Here is a 25,650-nt window from a genome sequence, read left to right as displayed (position 1 = left end):
AGAGGGAAGAGACTTTTTCTTGCCTCTGTTTCCTGGTGCGCGAGGAGACGGGATTAAGAGCGCTGCTTAAAGGAGCTCCAGAGATGGGTGCGAGACGCGGCTATCAGCGCGGACCCCAGAGACGGGCATGGGACACTAAGGCTGCTGCTGCAGCCACCAAGAAGCCTGTGTGCAAGCACAGGTCACTATCCACACCGCCCCTCCCGGGAGCATGTGCAGCCCACCACGGCCAGGGTCCCATGATCCAGGGACAACTTCCCCGGGAGAACGCACGGCGCACCTCAGGCTGGTGCAACTTCATGCTGGCCTCTGCCGCCTCAGGCTCACCCCGCATCCGTACCCCTCCCTCCCCCCAGCCTGAGTGAGCCAGAGCCCCTGAATCAGTTGCTCCTTTAACCCCATCCTGTCTGAGCGAAGAACAGACGCCCTCAGGCGACCTACACGCAGAGGCAGGGCCAAATCCAAACCTGAACCCCAGGAGCTGTGCGAACAAAGAAGAGAAAGGGAAATTTCTCCCAGCAGCCTCAGGAGCAGCGGATTAAATCTCCACAATCAACCTGATGTACCCTGCATCTGTGGAATCCCTGAATAGACAACGAATCATCCCAAATTGAGGAGGTGGAGTTTGGGAGCAACGATATGTATATATTTTTCCCTTTTTCTCTTTTTGTGAATGTGTATGTGTATGCTTCTGTGTGTGATTTTTGTCTGTATAGCTTTGCTTTTACCATTTGTCCTAGGGTTCTGTCTGTCCGATTTTTTTTTTTTTTATTACTTAAAAAAATTTTTTTTCTTAATAATTATTTTTTATTTTAATAACTTTATTTTATTTTATTTTATCTTCTTCTTTCTTTCTTTCTTTTTTTTCTCCCTTTTATTCTGAGCCATGTGGATGACAGGCTCTTGGTGCTCCAGCCAGGCGTCAAGGCTGTGCCTCTGAGGTGGGAGAGCCAAGTCAGGACACTGGTCCACAAGTGGCCTCCCAGCTCCACGTAATATCAAACGGCGAAAATCTCCCAGAGATCTCCATCTCAACGCCAAGACCCAGCTCCACTCAATGACCAGCAAGCTACAGTGCTGGACACCCTATGCCAAACAACTAGCAAGACAGGAACACAAGCCCATCCATTAGCAGAGAGGCTGCCTAAAATCATAATAAGGTCACAGATACCCCAAAACACACCACCAGACGTGGACCTGCCCAACAGAAAGACAAGATCCAGCCTCATCCACCACAGCACAGGCACTAGTCCCCTCCACCAGGATGCCTACACAACCCACTGAACCAACATTAGCCACTGGGGGCAGACACCAAAAACAACGGGAACTACAAACCTGCAGCCTGTGAAAAGGAGACCCTAAACACAGTAAGTTAAGCAAAATGAGAAGACAGAGAAACACACAGCAGATGAAGGAGCAAGGTAAAAACCCACCAGACCTAACAAATGAAGAGGAAATAGGCAGTCTACCTGAAAAAGAATTCAGAATAATGATAGTAAAGATGATCCAAAATCTAGGAAATAGAACGGAGAAAATACAAGAAACATTTAACAAGGACCTAGAGGAACTAAAGAGCAAACAAACAGTGATGAACAACACAATAAATGAAATTAAAAATTCTCTAGAAGGGATCAATAGCAGAATAACTGAGGCAGAAGAACAGATAAGTGACCTGGAAGATAAAATAGTGGAAATAACTACTGCAGAGCAGAATAAAGAAAAAAGAATGAAAAGAATTGAGGACAGTCTCAGAGACCTCTGGGACAATATTAAACACACCAACATTCGAATTGTAGGGGTCCCAGAAGAAGAAGAGATAAAGAAAGGGACTGAGAAAATATTTGAAGAGATTATAGTTGAAAACTTCCCTAATATGGGAAAGGAAATAGTTAATCAAGTCCAGGAAGCACAGAGAGTCCCATACAGGATAAATCCAAGGAGGAACACGCCGAGACACATATTAATCAAACTATCAAAAATTAAATACAAAGAAAAAATATTAAAAGCAGCAAGGGAAAAATAAAAAGTAACACACAAGGGAATCCCCATAAGGTTAACAGCTGATCTTTCAGCAGAAACTCTGCAAGCCAGAAGGGAGTGGCAGGACATATTTAAAGTGATGAAGGAGAAAAACCTACAACCAAGATTATTCTACCCAAAAGGAGCTCATTCAGATTTGAGGGAGAAATTGTAGACATCTTTTCATTTTATCCCTTAAATATTTCAGCATACAGCTCCTAGGAATAGAAATATTCTCCTTTGCAAAAAAAATCAATAGACAGAAACCTCAATTAAGTAGTCGGAAGGCCAGAAGGGGGAGCTCCCACGCCCTGTGACAATAGCAGAGCCCAATAGGAAGAAGAAAAACTTCCTTTTCTTGCCTGGCAAGAGCTCAGCCAATGAGAGACTGTCAGGACTCAGCCAATGTAAAGCCACTACACTTTGAACTCTCAATTCCTCCAATGGATTCTTTGTTCACTATAGCTCTCCCAACTTCCGTTTTCCCTTTTAGAAGAGTCCTTCCTCCTCTTCTTGTTGCATAGGGACTTGCACGTGGCTTGCCATGGTTAGAGATCCTAAACTGCAGTTCTTTGTTGATCTTGAATAAACACATTTTTGCTGGAGAAACAGCTGGAAGTCTATTTGTTTTAGGTCAACCCCTTCATAAACATAGTACCATTATGATACCTAAGAAAATTAATATTAATTCAATATCATCTACACTTCCTCAATTGTCCTAAAATGTCTTTTATAGCTGTTTTCATTTCATCTCCTGATCCAGGATCCAATCCAATCTCATACATTGAATTTGGTTGTTACAGCTCTGGAAGGAATGTTAAAATAAGGCACAAAGGGTAACCTTGCAACAGGTGACAAACCCCAGAAATGACTGATCACTTCCTAGGAGGGTAGGCCCAATTACCTGTGAGGCTCCCTTTTTGTTTTTTCTGAAGTGATACTAAGTTTGGGGCCAAAATTGAATTGCTCCAGACAGCAGAAGAGGGATTATCTTCTTAAAACTAATGCTCTTATAAAATGTTTAACCACTTACGTAAAAGTAAGGCAGAAAGTACAGAGTACATCTTGGATAGCAAACTCAAGTATTAAAAAGTGCCAAAAGATGATCTTGTCTAGGACACCAAATTATTAAGCTCTTCAAAGTTATCTTGGCTTCACCCTAGGTTTAGAAGAATAATTTTTAAAAAGGTACACTTGACAATAAGAATAAGAGTAGTATACCCCAAATTACCTCTTCTGTAGCTGCTCATCAGACATTTGTAGCTCCTCCTTTAAACGCATATACCGGTCTTCTCTCAGCAGCCTAGAGCCATCATAGAGGCTTAGCTCTCGGTCATGGATCAATCTAATGGGATAGGGGGAAGGTCAGGAAACAAATTAATCAGTTTTGAACACTGAAGTTATTAGAGGTAGCATCAGTCAGTTAATATTTTAGTCATATGTATTATTACTGGCAATTGAGTCTAGCAATTTTGTTAAATGCACCTTTTGAAATTTTAAGTTGGCTAGTGCTGTTATACTTGGCAAAAACTGTTGGTGTCTGTACTGGAGAACAGTAGTCATGGTTACTAGATGTGAATAGGGAGGAGGAGGAGGAGGAGCTAGAAAGGGGAAGAAGGAAGGAAATGAAAAGAAACAGCTGATTGGTAAAGTAGCAGGATACAAAATTAATGCATAGAAATCTTGCATTCCTATACACTAATGATGAAAAATCTGAAAGAGAAATTAAGGAAACACTCCCATTTACCACTGCAACAAAAAGAATAAAACACCTAGGAATAAACCTACCTAACGAGACAAAAGACCTGTATGCAGAAAACTATAGGACACTGATGAAAGAAATTAAAGATGATACCAACAGATGGAGAGATATACCATGTTCTTGGATTGGAAGAATCAACATTGTGAAAATGACTATACTACCCAAAGCAACCTACAGATTCAATGCAATCCCTATCAAACTACCAATGGCATTTTTCACAGAACTAGAACAAAAAAATTGCACAATTTGCATGGAAACACAAAAGACCCCGAATAGCCAAAGCAATATTGAGAAAGAAAAACGGAGCTGGAGGAATCACACTCCTGGACTTCAGACTATATGACAAAGCTACAGTAATCAAGACAGTATGGTACTGGCACAAAAACAGAAATATACGTCAATGGAACAGGATAGAAAGCCCAGAGATAAACCCACGCACAAATGGTCACCTTATCTTTGATAAAGGAGGAAAGAATATACAATGGAGAAAAGACAGCCTCTTCAATAAGTGGTGCTGGGAAAACTGGACAGCTACATGTAAAAGAATGAAATTAGAACACTTCCTAACACCATACACAAAAATAAACTCAAAATGGATTAAAGACCTAAATGTAAGGCCAGACACTATTAACCTCATAGAGGAAAACATAGGCAGAACACTCTATGATATAAATCACAGCAAGATCCTTTTTGACCCACCTCCTAGAGAAATGGAAACTAAAAACAAAAATAAACAAATGGGACCTAATGAAATTTAAAAGCTTTTGCACAGCAAAGGAAACCATAACCAAGATGAAAAGACAACCCTCAGAATGGGAGAAAATATTTGCAAATGAAGCAACCGACAAAGGATTAATCTCCAAAATTTACAAGCAGCTCACTCAGCTCAATATCAAAAAAACAAACAACCCAATCCAAAAATGGGCAGAAGACCAAAATAGACATTTCTCCAAAGAAGGTAATACAGATTGCCAACAAACACATGAAAGGATGCTCAACATCACTAATCATTAGAGAAATGCAAATCAAAACTACAATGAGGTATCACCTCACACCAGTCAGAATGGCCATCATCAAAAAATCTACAAACAAGAAATGCTGGAGAGGGTGTGGAGAAAAGGGAACCCTCTTGCACTGTTGGTGGGAATGTAAATTGATACAGCCACTATGGAGAACAGTATGGTGGTTCCTTAAAAAACTAAAAATAGAACCAGCATATGACCCAGCAATCCCACCACTGGGCATATACCCTGAGAAAACCATAATTCAAAAAGAGTCATGTACCACAATGTTCATTGCAGCTGTATTTACAATAGCCAGGTCATGGAAGCAACCTAAGTGTCCATCGACAGATGAATGGATAAAGAAGATGTGTCACATATATACAATGGAATATTACTCGGCCATAAAAAAGAAATGAAATTGAGTTATTTGTAGTGAGGTGGATGGACCTAGAGTCTGTCATACAGAGTGAAGTAAGTCAGAAAGAGAAAAACCAATACTGTACGCTAACACATATATATGGAATCTGAAAAAAAAAAAAAAAAGGTTATGAAGAACCTAAGGGCAAGACAGGAAAAAAGACACAGACATAGAAAATGGACTCGAGGACACGGGGAAGGGGAAGGGGAAGCTCGGACGAAGTGAGAGAGTGCATTGACATATATACACTACCAAATGTAAAATAGATAGCGAGTGGGAAGCAACTACATAGCACAAGGAGATCAGCTCGGTGCTTTGTGTCCACCTAGAGGGGTGGGATAGGGAGGGTGGGAGGGAGACGCAAGAGGGAGGAGATATGGGGATATATGTATATGTATGGCTGATTCACTTTGTTATAAAGCAGAAAGTAATATACCATTGTAAAGCAATTATACTCTAATAAAGATGTTAAAAAAAAAACAACTAACACAACATTGTAAAACAACTTAAAAAAAAAGAAACAGCTGAATGATTGACTCAGGATAACCATAAGGTAAATATTAATGAACAAGGCAGCTGGTATGTATTCCCTTGAATCTAACATAACTCCTTAAGGCATAGTATTATCAAAATATTTCTATCTTTGCAATTACAGGATTTAAAATATCTAAAATCTTTACAATGAAATAATTAATCCTATTTCATATACCAACTATGATGGGACCTAGCCATCCACAGCACAAACAGCATTGTCTTCCAGATGTTGCAGAGGTTGAAACCTGCTGTTCTAGGTCTTAAACCAACCACTAAAGTTTCCTGATGCCCACAGTACCGTCGTCCCACAGACCTCCGCTCAGTGAGCACTGAGGAGAGGAGAGACTCCATAATGCAGAGGTTAAGAGCATGGGCAGTGGAGTCACTCAGACCTGGGTTCAAGTCCCAGCCCTGTACCTTATTAGCTGAATGGACTGGGAAGGGGAAGAACTAATCCGCCTATTTAAATTTTATCTTCTATAAAACTAGGGCAATAATACCAACCTCACAGTATTGCTGTGAAAATTGAACAGCTAATGTAAGGCACATGCTTCACATATGAGAACATAGTTGTTCTCAATCTTAGCTGCACATTAGAATCTACTGGGAGGCAGTTAAAAATGCCAATGTCCAGGCCTCATCCTGGATCAATTACAACAGAATTTGAGGAGGTGGAGCCCAGGCATCAGTAATTTTTAAGCCTCATTCCCGCAAGGAGATTCCACGGTTGCGAATCTGAGAAATACTGGCTTAGCACAATGCCTGGTGTAGAGAGAGTACTCAATTAATGGTAGCTGCTACTGCTATTACCACTACTTGGCCTAACAGGCAAGAGATAGCCAGTAAAAACAGGCAGTAGGTATTATTTTGTTTGTGTTTGCATTTGCCTGTTTAGAAGAGAAAAATACTGTAAATCTATAGAATGTTTATGGTAAATCACTGGAAGTTTGTGATTATTACTTTTAAGTGCTCTCAAATTGAATCGGGATTAACGTAGTGTTCTTAGAATCCTTAATTACACTCAGTATTTTGCGTCTTGTCAAGGACAAAAAACTTTTGAATGGTTAGTTGGGGAACTAGATTATTTTACTTATTTGAAATTTCCCAATAAGTTAAAATTTAGATTTAAAAGTTAAAAACAATGTCTACAAGTGATAGAATCAAGATGTAACAAACAAACAAAAATGGTATCATTAATCTCCCGAAGTGACACAAGATGGGAATATTTTCCATGAAAGTTACACATGAAGTCTTAACATTAAAGAGAAGTTAACTAGGAATGTGTGGATATTTGCCCCACCTACACTGAAATAAGAAAACAACAGTGACACAAATGTTCAAATTTGTAAACACAAAGTGAACTTTAGCCTATAGAAAATATAATCAAAGAGCTATTATACATTTTATATAAGGAACTATAATTGTCTCTCAAAAAAGAAAAAAATGCCAACAGTATCACCAATAGTTTAGATTTAGGATTGAAAAGGAGCTTGTGAACAGTGAAGCTTTGACAAACTGCAGAAACTTCAGCTGTATGACTTATTGCATATATCCATCAACATACATAAAGTTTCAAAATTACTACTTAAACGTTTTCTTTTTTCAGCTCTTATACACAGAATTTTGCTATGGCGGTGGCGTTTCCCAAAATGTTCATTATTTGAAGTTTTACTCTACTGTGCTTACAACAATAAAAACATCTGCTGTTCTACTTGGATATAGAATTATAAATTCCTCAGGGACTATGTAACCCAGTTTAAATTAGAAGATTGAGAAAGTTCCACATCTGCTGCTTACGAGGTGTGTTTTTGTGTGTGTGACTCATACAGACCTTTGTAATACAGCGAATGTACCCGCATTGACTCTGTGAATGCCATCCAAGAGGACCAGCTTCCCTTCCAGAGCAGCATTTACAAGGGGTGAGGACCGCCAGGCAGTGTCTCCATTTGGAAGCGTGTATCTCTGCTGCAGCAGCTCACGCGCTGTCATATCCTGAAACCAATCCCCAACACCCACCAAAGAAAATGCAGAATTAATTTTTAAGACATGGAGGATAGTTTCTTTAGCTTTAGAGTCACCTCTCTCTGAATATAACATTCCATACAACAACTGGGGAGTCATCTTCTCCAATCCAAGGAGAAAGATATTCAGAAGCTTTTCTTGGTCATTTGAATTTTTTTCCTATTACTCAGCCACATAATATAGTACGGGTTTGGTTTTGTTTTGTTTTTTTTCTGTATTTTATTTAGCATTTTCCCCCTCTTTTAAAATGTTCACTTGGTATCTACACAGATGATGGCAGTAATTTCTACCCAACTTTAATGGAATTTAACTCAATCGGCTTTACTCCTGAAAGGGCCAAAATATATGGATTCCTTTTTAAGAATTAGAGGCCATACAGACTCACTGGGAGGAGATGCTTATCAATGGTGTGCATTTTCTTGCAGTTGAGTTCTCCCGAAAAGCCATGCTAGGAACCACCAGAGTGACTCATTTAAAGAGGCTTGAAAATGGAGGAAACTGAGGAGGACAGCCATCAGATGAGGTACAGGAATTGACAAACAATAGCACGGCACTTACAAGCAATTTTTTAAAATTAATTTTTATTGGAGTACAGTTGATTTACAATGTTGTGCAATTTTTTAAAGCACATACACAATGTACTAGTGCTAAAACAGTGTAACAGGTTTAAGCAAGCTATTAATAGTAGTGGCATATAAACATCTACTTACGATAAAAAAAATTTGGTGATATATAATATGAATAATTTTTTCTTACATGTGTTAATGTTGAAGATAATAGTTTCTTTTGTGTTATCAACTTCAGATAAATTCTGTTAACACTTATATCAAACAAAAGTTAAACAATTTTATCCAAAAATTTAAAGGCTTTTGTAAATTCTTTGATACCCAACTCCAGTCTTAAGATGGAAAGTGAATGAATTTGTTTATATTCACAGTGGCAACAAATCTGTACTGAAATCAAGATTAAAATGTAAGTCTTAATCATTTCAATTTTCTCACTGTCAAAAAAGTACTGACTTAGGAAGTATAAATAGGCTTACATTGAATCATAATGACACTTGAGAAACAATAATATTCAAACTGATGAAATAAAAATTCAGGGACTTCCCTGTTGGCGCAGTGGTTAAGAATCCCCCTGCCAATGCAGGGGACATGGGTTCAAGTCCTGGTCCAGGAAGATCCCACATGCCTCGGAGCCACTAAGCCCATGCACCACAACTACTGAGCCTGTGCTCTAGAGCCCGCGAGCCACAACTACTGAGCCCGTGTGCCGCAGATACTGAAGTCCGTGCGCCTAGAGCCCATACTCTGCAACAAGAGAAGCCACCACATTGAGAAGCCCGCGCACGGCAACGAAGAGTAGCCCCCGCTTGCCGCAACTAGAGAAAGCCCACATGCAGCAACGAAGACCCAAAGCAGCCAAAAATAAATAAATATATAAATAAATCAATAAATTTAAAAAATAAAATAAATAAAAATTCACATTTTAAGGCAAGACCAGAAAAATTTAAACATAAAATTTTTCTCTGCCCGTTTGGGCCTCCTCCCTCCCCTCTAGTGTGCATTTTGCATCTGCTTTATGCATTAACCAGACCTCCCCAAGGCCAGAAAGGCTTACTTAATCATAGAGATCAATTTTTCTTCTTCTGGGGCCAACCATGTAACTCCTTAGAAGATAGCATTCCTTTCTCAATCCTGTGACGGGTCACAATGACCCACCACTCGCCTTGTATGTGCAAACATCTCTGGTGAACTTCATGTACAAAGCCAATATATCATTTGCCTTAAAGACAGTGATTGGTGAAGAACCTAGTGGCAAGACGGGAATAAAGACACAGACCTACTAGAGAATGGACTTGAGGATATGGGGAGGGGGAAGGGTAAGCTGTGACAAAGTGAGAGAGTGGCACGGACATATATACACTACCAAACATAAACTAGATAGCTAGTGGGAAGCAACCGCATAGCACAGGGAGATCAGCTCTGTGCTTTGTGACCACCTAGAGGGATGGGATAGGGAGGGTGGGAGGGAGGGAGATGCAAGAGGGAAGAGATATAGGAACATATGTATATGTATAACTGATTCACTTTGTTATAAAGCAGAAACTAACACACCATTGTAAAGCAATTATACTCCAATAAAGATGATAAAAAAAAAAAAAAGACAGTGATTGGTGCAGAACAGACTGATCAGGTGACTGGGGAGATACTGGGTGGCACCTAATGGAAGTTTAAGAACTTAAATACTTAAATACTTAACTTATTAAATACTTACTTATTAATGTTACTATCTATGTTTCTTATATTCTGTCTATTTTACAAGATTACTGTTTCCTGCATTACCAAAGGTGTGACTGAGCCTCAGATAAAATTAATGATGATTAGGTGCCTTGAAATGATTGATCAAATATATAGTTCTATCAATATAGTTCTATATATCAATGACTGTAATAGTGTAACTCTAGAATGGGAAGAAGCAACAAAAGGACTACCTTTTCCTAGACCAAAACTGACTAGCAAGCTAGGCGGTTCAGAGGCTTTTGGCAACTGCTAACAGGGCCTAGTCCAGCTATAGCACATTGAGTGACCTGTGAACGAAATCCTTGCCTGACCTGAGAATGAGCATTCCTATTGCCATGGGACAAACTGGTCACATAATGCCTCCCAAACCTTGGTCAAAATTAAGACTAAAAGGGAAGGGATTGTAAAATAAAGAATGTTGCCCACCATCCAGTTCTACAAGAATCAAGTCAGTAATCACTGCAGCCGCTGACCTACAATACACCCTAAAAGGAATTCAGGGTGAAGGTCAGGATAAGGCACTTTGTGCTCTGGGGAAACTGACACAACTGGTCTTCAGGTGGTTAGATATTTTCAGGAGAAATTTTTTATGAACCTGGATTCTTGCATTTCCCCATACTTAGAAAAACGCTAAAACTATTAACTAAGATGTCTGTTCCTCATGACTAGCAGCAACCTTCTACTGAGATGTGTGCTTGATTGCAGGTACCCCCTTCGGCAAAAAATCACACACACACTGACCTCTCCCTTTACCTCTTCGGAACAGTTCTCAGAGCTCTCTAAGAGAATGTCTCCTGGGTTATAATCCTCATGTTGGCTCGAGTAAAATTTTCTGTTTCTTCCTTAGATTGACTATTGATTCATTTTTTTCATTGACAAAACTCAGCAACATAGTCCTAAAGATCCGACTTTGACACATTATCAAAATTTGGCTTAACTTATTAATGTTATCTAATTTTTCAACTATGAATTTTAAATTCTATGCAATTTATATGAGCATGTAAGACTAAATCTATCATCATCATCAGTGTTTACTGAGATGGTTCATGGTGAAAATGAGCTTATTCACACTCATGGCTATGCTACAGAACCGGAAATGGATCACTCTTGCAAGAAAAATAGGACAAATCGAAATAAATGTTGCTGTTTCATTTTCATAATTGAATTATGAAAAAAAATCAAATATATATATACACATATATGTCTTTTTTAAAATTAATATAAAAACAGGTAAATTTAAAGAAAACTCTTGATATTAATTATTCTAGAAAAACAGTCAGTATAGACTTACATTACATATTGTCCTAGAGCATAAAACAAACAGAAAACATGCTTTAGCACAGTGGTTCTAAGCCAAAGATATGTATCAGAAACAGCTGGAGGAACTTCTGGTAAATATATTGATAGAAGCTTAGGCCTTATCACCCTGAAGATTTGGATTCAGTAGATCCAAGGTGGGGCTTACCACCTATTTTTTATTAAACATTACATAGGTGATATCTTAAATGACTCCCAGGTGGGAAGCCCTGCTTTAAAAAAGAGACATTAACTTAATGTGAAACTTGGTCTCATTTATTTATACTCCTTCCTTATTCTGATAGGAATTATGAGATTGCAGGAAGATATATATTAATAAAATGTATAACAAAGTAGTATAAATTAAAAGGTGAAAAAAAGAAGGAAAAAAAAAAAGGAAAGAGTAGGCCTTATTTCCTTTAAGCATTTCTACTGATATTCAGAAAGGAGGTAACATGAAGAAGGTATCCCACTGAAACCATATTGTTAAAGAAATGATTGGGGGTTAATTTTGAAAATCCCAGCTTCAGACTGAAAACAGATGGTTTTCTAACCCAACTCAGCTCTTGAGTGTTTTGCGTGGGCCCAAGAAGAGGAGATGAAGATTGTGACTCTGGCATAAGAGGTTCGAACTCCTAAGGAGCTGAGGCTAGCAACTGGTAACATTTTTTTTTTTTTTTTGATTTTGACAGAGAAAATTCCTTACTCTCATACCAACACATCCTGAATCACCATTCTGCACAAGACATAAAAAAGCACTACTTCATTTTGTAGTGATGGATGATTCCAAAGTACATTCATATCTTGTTAATTCACACAATGTCTACAATGCTTGCCTCATTCAAATAAGTAAATATTTACTAATAAAGATGACGAGAAAGACAACCAGTTTGTACGGCTCCCCTTTTCCAACCTAGCAGTTGGAGACTCCCTTTTACTGACTGAAGTAAACTGAAATAATTATTTGCTGCTACACAACAAGCAGTAATAGACCAACAGAATTCAAAGCTATTAATGCCAACCACAACTACAGACCAGAAATATTTTCCCTTTTTTCAATCTTCAGAGGGGTAAAAAATGGAAAACACTTGGCATTTATTAAAAGACTAGCTCAGTTCAGTTTTATCATATCAAGTCTCTGCATACTGTCATGTGAAAAAGAGCCATTCATCATTTCTAATATATCTGTGCATTAGAATAAAAACCCTCCTACGGGAAAAAAAGTATCCTCTTTAATAAAAGTAGTTGGTTTTCATAATTAAGAACCTGTATTGGGAGAAAAGATGAAAATTCCAGCTTTTTCTTAAAAAGATAATTGCCCCCACTTTCCATAATATTAGTTATAATAAGAAATTATTTTCAATTGTGTGAAAGTTATTTTCCATTGTGTGAAAGTGCAAGGACACCAAAGTAAAACTGAACTTTCACAGAACAACTGAACCTAGTCAAACTTAATTAACAGAATTTTTTCAGAACAGTCTGAAATGGGTCAGTAACATGATTTCAATATTAAGCTAATCTTTAAAATGGAGTAACAGCTTTTTCAAATGTTTCTGTCTATAGAATTTTGGGGTTTTAGTACCATGAAGTTGTTTTAATATCCTTATTTATTTTAACATATACTGTAACATGGAATTGTTAAAAATATATATATCATTTCCTTATTCTTCCTGCCTACACACACATCCCTAAAGCAAATGGAAAGACAAAATTTTAAGAAGAAATGTGCTTATTCCATACGAGCGTTTTGAAAGCACACTAATAAAAATCAAGAAAGACGAATGCCCTCAGTTTTGCATATATTTTTCTTATCCTTGAAACCTTTGAACTTAAGAGAATAAAAATAGCGCTAATGATATCATAGAGACCGAACCATTTCCTCTTTCTGTTTCCTTAAAAAATTTAAAAATAACAGGACATGAAAACTAGTTCCTTTAGAGCCACCATTGTCTAAACTTAAACATTTCACCTCCTCATTCAGATCCCTGGAAAACATCCATATATGTACATTAAGATTCTGTGTCATTTTGAATTTTGCTCTTTTGATTTGCAACAGAGAAACCCTACTAAAAATAAAAATGTCCTATTAAAATGAGAAGAAGCATAACTGCACAAAATGTACCAGAGAGTATAGATTTGAACCCTAAAGCAATTATATTCCTTAAAGGTTTTTAGGACCTTTGAATGGTATACATTAATTTTTCTGAGATTCCCTTGAGAAACCTGGATATAAGTAATTAGTTTGAAAAATAACTGCAAAAAGTAGCTACCAGAAAATATCCTGCCAGTAGTATAAAATACTAAGAAAATCTGGGATTTAAGGGAATAAAAGAATACACCAAGACTAGCTGATGCAAGCCACCAACTTTACAATAAGGGATTAATTATGTCCATAACTATTAGTGTCAGAATACTGCATAAATATTGCATAAACACAGAATGTTAATAATTTTTAGGTCCCAAAAAAGAAATGAAGCCATTATTTATAGTCTAAGCACGCTCAGTGAACAAAATGCAAGGCGTGCTGCCAACATTCCTGTGTCATTTATGTTTGATCCCAAACAAAAAGGCCCCTCGTTTTACATACACTGTAAAATTATTTGTAAACTCTTCCATGCTTCTTCCTAAAGTTCTTTTTTAAGCAACTATTTTTAACCTGTCACACATATAATAAATGCTTCCTTTACGTATATAATGATGGCATTACAAGACTACCATGATTGTTTTCAGTTACTCTGCTATTAATGGAAGAAGCCGATTTTGATGCATTTATAGCTCTCTTTACTGTAACCAGTGGGATCTATTTCAAGATGATCTACTCTAAAGATTTATTCCATGAATATAGAACAAAATTCTTCTGATTGAAGCTAGCTAGAAGTCAAACCCACTGTGTCACAACTGACCCAACAAAAGGACATCTTAATACAGTCATTCAATAAAATATAAAGTCAAGTTCAGTGTAAGTGCAAATAATGTAATATGTATTCCAAGAAGACACCCAATCAAATCCCTTCTACTATCCTTGCTGTAGTACAGCGGCTAGAAAACTAAAAACATCATTTCTTAGATACCTTTGCAGCTAGAGTTCTGTACACGCCCCAGGTTCTACCAAGCATTCTCACATACACAAAACTGGGAACTGAAAACACTGGAAGTGAGAGTGAAGTGCCAGCCAGCACAAGGAAACTCGCTCTTCTAGAAAGCTATGGCTGAAGTTCTCCAGGCTCTGTCATTCCTAACTGGGTAAAATCTAAATACTGTGCCCTATCTCTCCCAGAAATTCTGTAAGCTACGTAATATTCTGTAATAAATCCCTCTCAGTTTTAGACAGTCAGAATGGATTCTATTGTCCGCAACAAAAATCACAACCTAAGGATAATAATTTTTTACAAGTAAACCAACTTTATGAAAGCTTGTTTAGAAATGTTCACGGACAACTACATATATAAAAGAGGGTAAGAACAGTTTCAAAAAGGAAGGCAAAAAGCAGAGATGTTATAGAGTAAAATCCCAGGACACACAGACTGAAGAACCACATTTTATTCAAATGGTACTGCAAACTTTGCTACATTTTATCACAAATGTTTGACTCTGTTAGGAGAACAGGTGGGAAAGTAGCAATCAATTCTAGTTTAAATAATATTGGCCTTATAATAATTATTGGGTTGGCCAAAAAGGTTGTTTGTTCGTTAACATCTTACGGAAAAACCCCAAACAAACTTTCTGGCCAACCCAATAGTAACAAATAAAGTATAAAATCAAAGTTGTGGTATGTGCTAATAACCTGTTCAGTATTCAGTAAAGACACATGGAGCAGTTATAGCATTTGGCCTCACTCAACAACACTCAAATCCCTTCTAGTCAGCCAACATGGAAAGTAGCACAGTTGAAAGAATGGGTACAGTATAAGGAAAGCTGGGTTTTCAATTACAATTCTGTGACTTATAATATGATAAATGGGTGAAGTGAGTAAAATATCTTTATAATTAAATGAGATAATGTCTGGCACCTAGTGGGTATTTAATAATAGCCGAATCTGAATCAACTGAAGAAACAAAATCCTAATACATTAAAATTTAAATCTAACAATAAATCTAAGTTAACAGTTTAGGACACTAATAAAAGTATAATAACAATGCTGTATGACAAAATAAATTCTTGTCTTATAATTTAAAGTAAAGGTAATATTGAAACAAAAATTAGTAAAGAAAAGTTGACAGAGCTGATCCTTTAAAAATAATGTAAATTTTTCAAAATTTATTTATCCATTCCTTCATATACTGATTGTCTACTACACGCAAGTCACTGATCCAGGTGCTGAGGATACAGCACTGAAAAAGATAAACATGGATCTTACATTCCAGGGTGAAGAGAACAAAAATAGACAAAGGAAAGGGAACAGAGGATGAGAAGGAAGGGAGGGAGGGAGGAGATGCAAATAAAAAAAAATATATCATGGGAATTCCCTGGCGGTCCAGTGGTTAGGACTCCACGCTTTCACTGCTGAGAGCATGGGTTCAATCCCTGGTCAGGGAACTAAGATCCCGCGAGCCATGTAGTGCAGCAAAAAAAAAAAAAAATATGTGTGTGTATATATATATATATATATATATATATATATATATGTATATCACGATCATGTAGTGGTCAGTGCTGCACAGAAAATGTCGGGTAATGTGATAGCAAATGGCTCCATGGGTCAAGGATGCTTTCTCTAAGTATACTGAAGCTGTGGCGATTTAAATGATAAAAGGCCAAGTGAAAATCAGGGGAAGAGTAATCCAGGCTGAGGCAATATATTGTGCAAAAGTCCTGAAGCAGAAAGAAGCTAGACAGATTTAAGGGACTGAAAGTAGCCAATGAGGCTGAAACATAACCAGCAGAGGGTCCATCAGGGAGAGAGATGGCTGGAGAGGCAGGCATGGGTCAGATCAGGTAGGGCAGTGTCTCTCAACCCTGGCTCCCTGTTAGAATCACTGAGTAGCTTTTGTAAAAATCCTGAAGTCCGGGTCACACCTCAAACCAATTACTTCAGATTCTCTAATTGTGGGGGCTGGACACTGGAAATTTTTCAAAGCTCCTTGGGTGTTTCTAATAGGCAGCCAAGGTAGAAGAGCACTGATGGAGGGCTCATAAGCCAAGACTAGGGGTTCTTATTTTAAGTATAATGGAAAGCCATTGACAGATTCTAAGCAGAGAAATGGCATGATCTTATTTACATTCTAAAAAAGGTCACTCCCACTATTCTTTAGAGAATGGATTATGAAATGTAACATATTCTAATTAAATAGTTACAAATATTTAATGTCTACAAAAGAGACTAGAACTTAAATATTCTCACCAAAAAGGAGATGATAAATTTAAAAATAACTATCTATAAATGTTCAACCACCATAACTGAAAACTATAAGACATTGATGAAAGAAATTGAAGAAGACACAGATAAATGGAAAGATATTTACACTCAAGGACTGAAGAATTAATATAGTTAAAATGTCCATACTACCCAAAGAAATCTACAGATTCAATGCCACTCCTATCAAAATTTCAATGGCATTTTTCACAGAAATAAATTAAACAATTCTAAAATTTGTATGGACCATAAAAGGCCCTGTATAGCTAAAGCAATCTTGAGAAAGAAGAACAAAGTTGGAAACATCACACTTCCTGATTTCAAACTATATTACAAAGCTATACTAACCAAAACTTTACGATATTTCCATAAAAACAGACACATAGATCAATAGAATGGACAGCCCAGAAATAAACCCACACATATACGGTTAACAAGTTCATGACAAAGGAGCCAAGAATACATATTCAGTAATGGTGTCAATAAATGGTATCCGGAAAACTGTATAGCCACATGCAAAAGAATGAAACTGGACCCTAAGTTACACAATACACAAAAATCACTTCAAAATGGATTAAAGACTTGAATGTTAAGACATGAAACCATAAAACTCCTAGCAGAAAATATAGGTGGTATGGTCCTTGACCTTGGTCTTGGCAATAATTTTTGGATTTGACACCAAAAGCAAAAGCAACAAAAGCCAAAATAAACAAGTGGGACAACATCAGACTAAAAAGAAAAAGTTTCTGCACAACAAAGAAACCAACAACACAATGAAAAGGCAACCTACTGAATGGAAAAAGCTATTTTCAAATCATATAACTGATAAAGGTTAACATCTAAAATATATAAAGAACTCATATAACTCAATAGCAAAAAAAATCTGATTAAAAAATGGACAGAGGAATTGAATACATATTTTTCCAAAGAAGATATATAAATGGACAACAGATACATGAGAAGGTGCTCAACATCACTCATCATCAAGGAAAACCACAATGAGATATCACCTCATACCTGTTAGAATGGCTATCATCCAAAAAAAAAACAAAAACAAAACAAAAAACAAGAGATGACAAATGTTGGTGAGGATGTGAAGAAAAGGGAACCATTGTGCACTGTTGGTGAGAATGTAAATTGGTGCCGCCTCTATAGAAAACATTGTGGAGGTACCTCAAAAGCTTAAAAATAGAACTACCATATGATCCAGTAATCCCACTTCTGGGTATATATCCAAAGAAAACAAAAACAGAATATTGAGATATCTGCACTCCCATGTTCATTACAGCATTATTCACAATAGCCAAGAGTGTCCATTGATGAATGAATGGATAAGAAATTGTGATTCACACACACACACAGAGGAATATTATTCAGCCGTGAAAAAGAAGGAAGTTCTGCCACTTGCTGGACCTTGAGCGCATTGTGCTAAGTGAAATAAGCCAGACAGACAAAGAAAATACTGCATGCAATCACTTGTACGTGGAATCTTTAAAAAAAAAAAAAAGTCAAACTCTTAGAAATAGACAGTAGAAGAGTGGTTGTCAGGGACTGAGGGGTGGGGGAAATAGGAAGAGGTTGGTAAAAGGGTACAAAGTTTCAGGTATAAGATGAATTAAGATCTGAGTATATAATATAGAACATGGTGACTACAGTTGAAACTCTGTATCATATAATTGAAATTGGCTAAGAAAATAGAACTTCAACATTATCCTGAGAGTGAGCTTGCATGCGTGAGAGAGGAATATGTGTCTATTAATGTCCAACTGACATAACTGATGTGTTCTTAAAAACTCTATAAAGTAAAATTTCATATGCCAAATGCATTTTCCAGCAAATTCTCAAAAATGGGTCCAGGGATGGTGGGTTAGAGCTACTGAAGATGTCCATAGCTATAGCGGATCCTGCAAAAAGCAAATGATGTTAGACTAACAATTGGCTGTGGGGTGGGTATGGCGGATGGGGAGAAAGCCAAGAAGTGTGCCGTGGCTGCAATACTCAACAACGCTTTCTATTGGCTTAATGTGTCCCTTTTGGAACCTTCCTCACAAAACTAGAGCTGCTCTCTCTGAATCGCTCCCCCATGGGAGATACTGTGCAACAAACACCTTTCACTATGTGGGAGATAAGGAAGAGTTAATGGATTCAGGGAGCATCACTGAGGATAAACGTGGAGTCTCCTGCTTGAAGCAGCACTGAAAAAGGTTTGCTAAGGTTAAAGAAGCAGACTGCTGATGGTAGCAGGGCAACCCTCCCACCCTGTTCATCCTCCCACCTATGTGAGGGCATAATGGGCACCACTCCTCACCTGCACAGAGGCTGCCAGCCAGCAGCTACCTGAATCTGGGAGAGCTTCAGGGAACCACAGGAAAGGAACAGGAAGCATCCCAGGAGCTGGGCTGGCCAAGGTCCCTCTTCAGGTTGTTAATTTCTCAACAGTAGTCAATAGACTGTAAAATCAGGATTTTCACAGCTTTTACTAGCTTAAACCCCAAGCTACTTCAACTCAGTTCCCACAGGCACTAGTTGAACTCTGCCTGTTAATGCCTTTCCCTTTGCTGTTCTTTTTGACTGTCTCTCTGGTTCTGCCAAATGGTTTTCAGTTCAAACACCTCAGAAAGCTCTGTTTCTACTATGAGACTGGTTTGTAAATCAGCAATAAAATTGAATGTATTCAGAAAATGGGCTGGATCCTGAGTAATTGGGGTTTTTTTAATAGGGGAAGAATAGAAAAACAAAGCACTTAGAAATCATAAAAGGCAACTAGATGACATAGCTGAGAAGTACATACTTACTTTTTATTTCCAAGAATAAAACATATTTATAAAACATACTGTACTTACAGAAATTTGTGAAAGTCAAAATCAAATCAAAGTTACGGGGCTTCCCTGGTGGCTCAGCGGTTAGGAATCCACCTGCCAATGCAGGGGACACAGGTTCGAACCCTGGTCCGGGAAGATCCCACATGCCGTGGAGCAGCTAAGCCCGTGCGCCACAGCTACTGAGCCTGCACTCTAGAGACCATGAGCCACAACTATGGAGCCCACATGCCGCGACTACTGAAGCCCACGCGCCTAGAGCCCATGCTCTGCAACAAGAGAGGCCACCGCAATGAGAAGCCTGCGCACTGCAAGGAAGAGTAGGCCCTGCTCGCCACAACTGGGGAAAGCCCGCGCACAGCAATGAAGACCCAGCGCAGCCAAAAATAAATTAATTAATTAATTAAATAAAAAATCAAATCAAAGTTATATCCTCTTTCTTTTCTTTCTTGACATGTTCCCCATAAGAATATAAATACATAACTTCATCATTAATCTCACTAACCTTCAGCAAATCCTTACTCTTACAGTAATCTCTGGTGACTATAAATTCCTGAAAACCCTTAAAAGATTGCCCTAAGACCCCTAATCAAAATTACTGTGAAGTACATTTAAAAGAAAAGTCCTAACTAATGGAGATGGTCAAGCATAACAATTTGTTCTCAACAACAGTACTGCGACTTCATCACACAGTGTCCTTAAGTTTGGAGCTATTCCACAGAGAATCCTCAAATTTGAAATTCTTTCCCTCTTCGAGTTTATGGATCCTATGTTTCTGGATCACCAAGGATGGTAAATGAAATACCTTTCAGGCTGGAATTCCTTATTTGGTAGGATTCCTTGGTTGCTTTTGTTTTCTTCCTTGAGCGAATGGATTTGGTCTTACCGTAATGTTTATTTTTATACACATGCCCAAAGGCCTCTTAGTGTGTTTTTATAAATCTAATAAATACCTCATGATAACTAAATTTGTTAACATAACACAAAAGATGTTGTCCGTTACTTAAAATGTACACTGTTTCAATTAAATAAGGAGTCTAGTACATACTTGCAAAGTTATAAAAGATTTGAATATCATGTTTGGATACTTTTTTTAAAAAAGCAAATGTAAAACTTACTGCCTTTTAACTGGCAAATTTATTCAAATACAACAAGACGAACCTTTATAACATATATTGCACAGTTAAACTTTAAGATACACTTTGCGTTTTTAGAATATAGAAGTTTAATAGGTTATCAAGTTGAACCAGCAAATAGCCTACCTTTTCAATACATAACTTTGTACTATGTCCTATCATATAAACACTCCAAGTAGTTCTAATTGCAAGCTTAACATAAAATACTACAACTGTCATTACACTCAGCTTTTGAGATGATTTCTCCACCAAAACAAGAGCCTAAGATATGTTTCACAAAGTTTCAATTATAAAAATAATACACTGTTGAGGTGGACTTCTATCAGTTGAAAACAACCATTGATTTTTGTAAACTCCTCCATTCCTCCTTTCTATTATGTTGTTTTTGAAAAGCTAGCAAGTAGAAAAACAGACCAATACTGAAAAACAAGCTGTGATGTAACAAGAACACTAGCATTCTAAAGCAAATCAAGCTAATGTGAAGGAAAGCATTCCAAATAAAAACAGATGATACTTTTAGGGCCTCAACCCAGTTTCCTCTCATCTCAGAGTGAGCCTCATTGTCTGTTACTTACTGTTTTTAAAGATGTACAGTCTAGTAGGCAAGAAAATGACTTGAAAATTAATAAGCTAGGACCTGTTGTTTCTCATCCTTAATTCTGAAAGCCAGGAAATACCACTTTACCGGCCTATTTTAGAGTAATTATAAATTTTAGTAAATAACTTGAATCACTTCAAAGAGGCTGCAGAAAGCTATTATTAAATTGTCACAAAATTTTATGTTTGAAAAACATAGGAAATACACAGAAAATTGTAATTCTAAAACTGAAATGAATGTCTCAAAACAGCCTCCTGCCTTATCCTGTAAGAACTAATTAGTTCTCAAAAATCAGAAATTGATCTAAATAAGTCTATTGCTTTTCTGCATTAGAGAACGCTATAAATGGAAGAGTTCTTAAATGTGTTTGATGGGGAGAATGACAACAATGTTTGAATAATCACATCTATCCCTTACATACTTAAAAACAAAAGTCATTCTACTTAAAATAGTTTAAGATTTCCCAAGCCTCTAGGATGGTGCATATTCAGCTGAGTATCTTCTTTACGCCAAGACCTATGCTGTGGTCTAACCTGCTGCGTTCTCAATCCTGTTAGACCCATCCTAGTTTATAAACACCCCCATTTTATAAACAATATTTTGTAATTTTTGCTTTATAGCCTTGAAAAAAACCCATAGGCAATATAATATACCTATACACATAATTTCAAATAAGAATTCAGGATAATGCCTACATTTTATTATAGGGAAATTAACTTGTTAAAAAATAATACATACTTCAACAAATGTATGGGCACAGCTACACCAAAAATATGAAGTTGGATGCTTGCAGCTACATGTAGAATCACTATGCATATGAAAACTATATAGACTGAAAGAGGTGTGCTACATTTGTAACTCAAATACCATCAGTGGCAATGTTCTCAGTGGTGTGATCTTCCAGAATGGTCAGTGTAGTAGGCAGAATAATACCCTCCACAGAGATATCCATATCCTAATCCCCAGAACCTGTGAATATGTTACCTTACATGGCAAAAGGAACTCTGCAGACGTGGTTAAGTTAATGACCTTGAGATGGGGAGATTATTCTGGATTACCCATGTGGACCCAATCTTATAATTTGAGTCCTTAAGGTTGGAGGATGTTTCTCAGCTGTGGTCAGAAAGAGAGATGGCAGCTTGAGAAAGACCCAGTACTCCACTGCTGGTTCTAAAATATAAGGGGTTATGTGCAAGAACTGGACAGACGTCAACCTAGAAGGTGAAAAAGGCATGAGGGAATTCCTCCTTAACCTGGGTATAGGGAAAGGCTTTCTAGCCATGACTCAACATCTAGATGCAATAAAATAAAATATTAATAAATTTAACTACAAATTTTTTTAATTTACAAGGCAAAAACTAATTTATTCATAAATAAAATCAAAGTATAACTGACAAACTGAGAGAAAAATACATGCAGCATATATCATAGATAAAAAGCAAATATGCCTAATATTAGAAACTTAAAAATTGAGAGGAAAAAAGACCAAAAACTTAGTGGAAAAATGGGCAAAAGAAATGAACAGATAATTTACTAAGGACCGTAATAATGGCCTTTAAAAATAGGAAAGATTTTCAATTTCTTTCCTAATATAAGAAATGCAAATTAAAACTACTCCTTAGATACCATTTCTAACCATCAAATTGGCAAACACTAAAGAGCTTGGCAGCCCTCTCTGTTGGCATTGTTGGTGGGAATGCAAAATGGTATAATCCTTACAGAGGAAAATTTGGCAATACCTAACAAAACTACACATACATTTACCTATTGACCTAACAATTCCACTTCTAGGAATTAATCCTGAAGATACACTTCTAACAATGTGAAAATACATATGCAAAGGTTATTCATTGCAACTTAGTTTGTAATTACAAAATATTGGAAACAACCCAATTGTCCATATATAGGAGACTGGTTGAATAAACTCTGGTATAGGCACATGATGGAATAATATGCAACTATTAAAGAAAAAGAATGAGGAAGAGCTCTATGAAAAGACAACTACTCTCAGTTTATCATTTCTATTTCAAAATTCAGAGGATGTAGAACTTGCATGATGACATACATTTTTTAAAAATGAATTTTATAATAAAAGAAATTTGAAGGAATTGAGCCAAGTAAATTCCTAGATAGCCTTATGAAGGTTATTCTTTGTGGGAAAAAGAAAAAATACTAAGAAGACAGAAAGGATGACAGATTACAGCAAAATAAATCAAGAAAACAAAATGATCTACAGAATCATACAGAAAGCTAGTCTCTGAGGTTGAATACAAACCACTTAAATGAATACAGACTCTTGAAATCTTCATGAAAAAAGTGCAAATTCAAGACAAAGACAAGAAGCAAGTAAAAAAGTCCAAGACATAGGGCAGTGAAAACAAATGAGAGAGAATAAAAGGTCAAGATATTTCCACTGTATTAGGATACACAGGAAGAAGGAGGAATTGTAGATTAGATGGAAGATGAAGAAAAGGATTTGGTTTGAGTTTAGCTATAGGAAGAAAAACTTAGCTAAGGGGTCAAAAATGATCCTAAGACTTCAACATGTTTTAGACAGTGATTATGTTCATTATAAGTCTCTTAAACTTATTTGACCTTACTTTTTGATTGGAGTTGACTTGGCTTTTAATCCAAGTAGTACTTAAACAGAAAAACGAGATCTCAGAACTGGTGCTGTTTACGATGGTGTGGAAAGAAATCTGGAAATATGCCCTTATCTGGTTGTGAAAGAAAAGAATAATAACGTGTATGTCTTCAATACTATGAAATCACTGACTTCAACACTAAAAAAAGAATAACCAGTTAAAAGAATCTGACCTAACACTTGAGCCAAATGATTTAAGATTTTTATAACCTATTATAAAACTTATTTTATGTACTGCCACAAATCTGTGTAAAGGCTCTGTTTTTCTTTTTCTTCATATGAAATCCAGTTCTAAAAATAGTCAAGCCTAAAAATAAGGCAAAACCCACATATTAAGTGTAGCTTTATACATGTACAAGTAACAGGGAAATCTCTACATCTTCTAGGAAAACAGATGTTGACTTACTTATTCCCACTAAATTCTCTATGTTGGGTCAAACTTCTAGAAATTTTTCGTTAATATGGGCTATATTATTATAAAACCAAAATCTAATCTTTAATCCTATTAAATTAGTTCCTCTGTCCCAAAGAAATAGATGAACGCTACTAATAAATATGAAATTATAAGCAAAAAGAGTCTTAAATTAATCTCAGGAGCTTGGTTTCTATCATGAAAACCAACTAATTAACAGCTTACAAAACCTGCAAATGTCAATACGGTGTCTAATATATGCTTTGATCCAGTTCCTGGAAAGAAGCCATATGGAGAGAGAAAGAAACAAACTCACCTACAAAACATGTTTCCATTATTACACTTCTCTATCCCTTTCTGAAGTCTATACTTCAGAAACCATTTTTTTCTCCCAGACATTTCTCTAAAGACTAATGAGCAGAAAAGCAAAATTGGAAAAGGGGTTTTCAGAATATGTGATTACTTTCCTTATCTCTGTACCAGTTTTCCCAATCCTTGAAGGACATCTATAAGGTAGATAGTGTGCATGCTGAGGATGGGCAAAATATTCTTATGGCAAAACTTGTGTGCCTTTTGAATATCATCACCCATGTTTGTCAGATAGAAGATCAATAAGATATGTCTAAATGATCTTACCCTGTGGCAAAAATTAGAAGAGACTGACTTCATATCTCAGAAGAGTATCAGGTAATAGAATGGTCTGCCATCAAATTGAATAGTATAATTTTCCTACCTTTGTTTATTTATCAATCAACAAACAACAGGAAAGTTAAAAAATACATTAAAATAAAATAATATTTTTGTGAACTTATTGTCACTCTCCAAAAATATATAAGAAAATCTGTTCTCAACCTATTAAACTAATTATTTCATGCATAAAGATAACATTCTCAATGGCAGGATACTTTCGGTAGTTTTTCAGTGGAGCTGAGGGAGCTTAATTGATAGATACATACATACTCTCTTGTTTGGTTCTTCTTTTGATGGATAGCAGGATGAGGTGACTGCAAACTTCACAGTTCAAGCATATGCTCATAGGATAATTTATCACTACAGTGTAAGCATCACCATAAACTGACTACAGAAATCTAATACAGAAAGAGTACTGTCTGGAAAAAATTGATGAGGCATAAATTATTTCCAGCTTTCATTAGAATGGGAGTTTTTATTTTCATGTAAAAAATAATAATGTGTACAATTTTAGAAATAATATTACTAATAAATGGGGATGGAGTCAAAGAGAAAAGAAATATTATCCTCAAAAGGTCTTCTCCATATGATTTCAAAGCAATGGCAGCTGGAAAGGTTAAGTTATGCTTGTATTTATCCT

At 36.7% G+C, this 25,650-nt stretch overlaps 1 protein-coding gene across 4 annotated transcripts in view; it reads right to left on the bottom strand.

The window, feature by feature from the left end:
- VWA8 (von Willebrand factor A domain containing 8) overlaps positions 1–25,650 on the bottom strand; it is a 372,416-nt gene that overhangs the window by 255,880 nt on the left and 90,886 nt on the right. For all 4 annotated transcript variants that reach the window (XM_068526337.1, XM_068526340.1, XM_068526339.1 and 1 more), the window contains exons 13-14: positions 7,569–7,729; positions 3,251–3,364 (exon numbers count right to left, since the gene is read on the bottom strand). In XM_068526337.1, coding sequence (XP_068382438.1) covers positions 3,251–3,364; positions 7,569–7,729 — 275 coding nt within the window. The remainder of the gene's footprint in view (positions 1–3,250; positions 3,365–7,568; positions 7,730–25,650) is intronic.

Source organism: Eschrichtius robustus, chromosome 18, assembly GCF_028021215.1.
Source record: "Eschrichtius robustus isolate mEscRob2 chromosome 18, mEscRob2.pri, whole genome shotgun sequence".
Classification (NCBI taxonomy): domain Eukaryota; kingdom Metazoa; phylum Chordata; class Mammalia; order Artiodactyla; family Eschrichtiidae; genus Eschrichtius; species Eschrichtius robustus.
The sequence above is the reverse complement of the archived record's forward strand: the minus strand, read 5'-3'. Positions and strand labels throughout refer to the sequence as shown.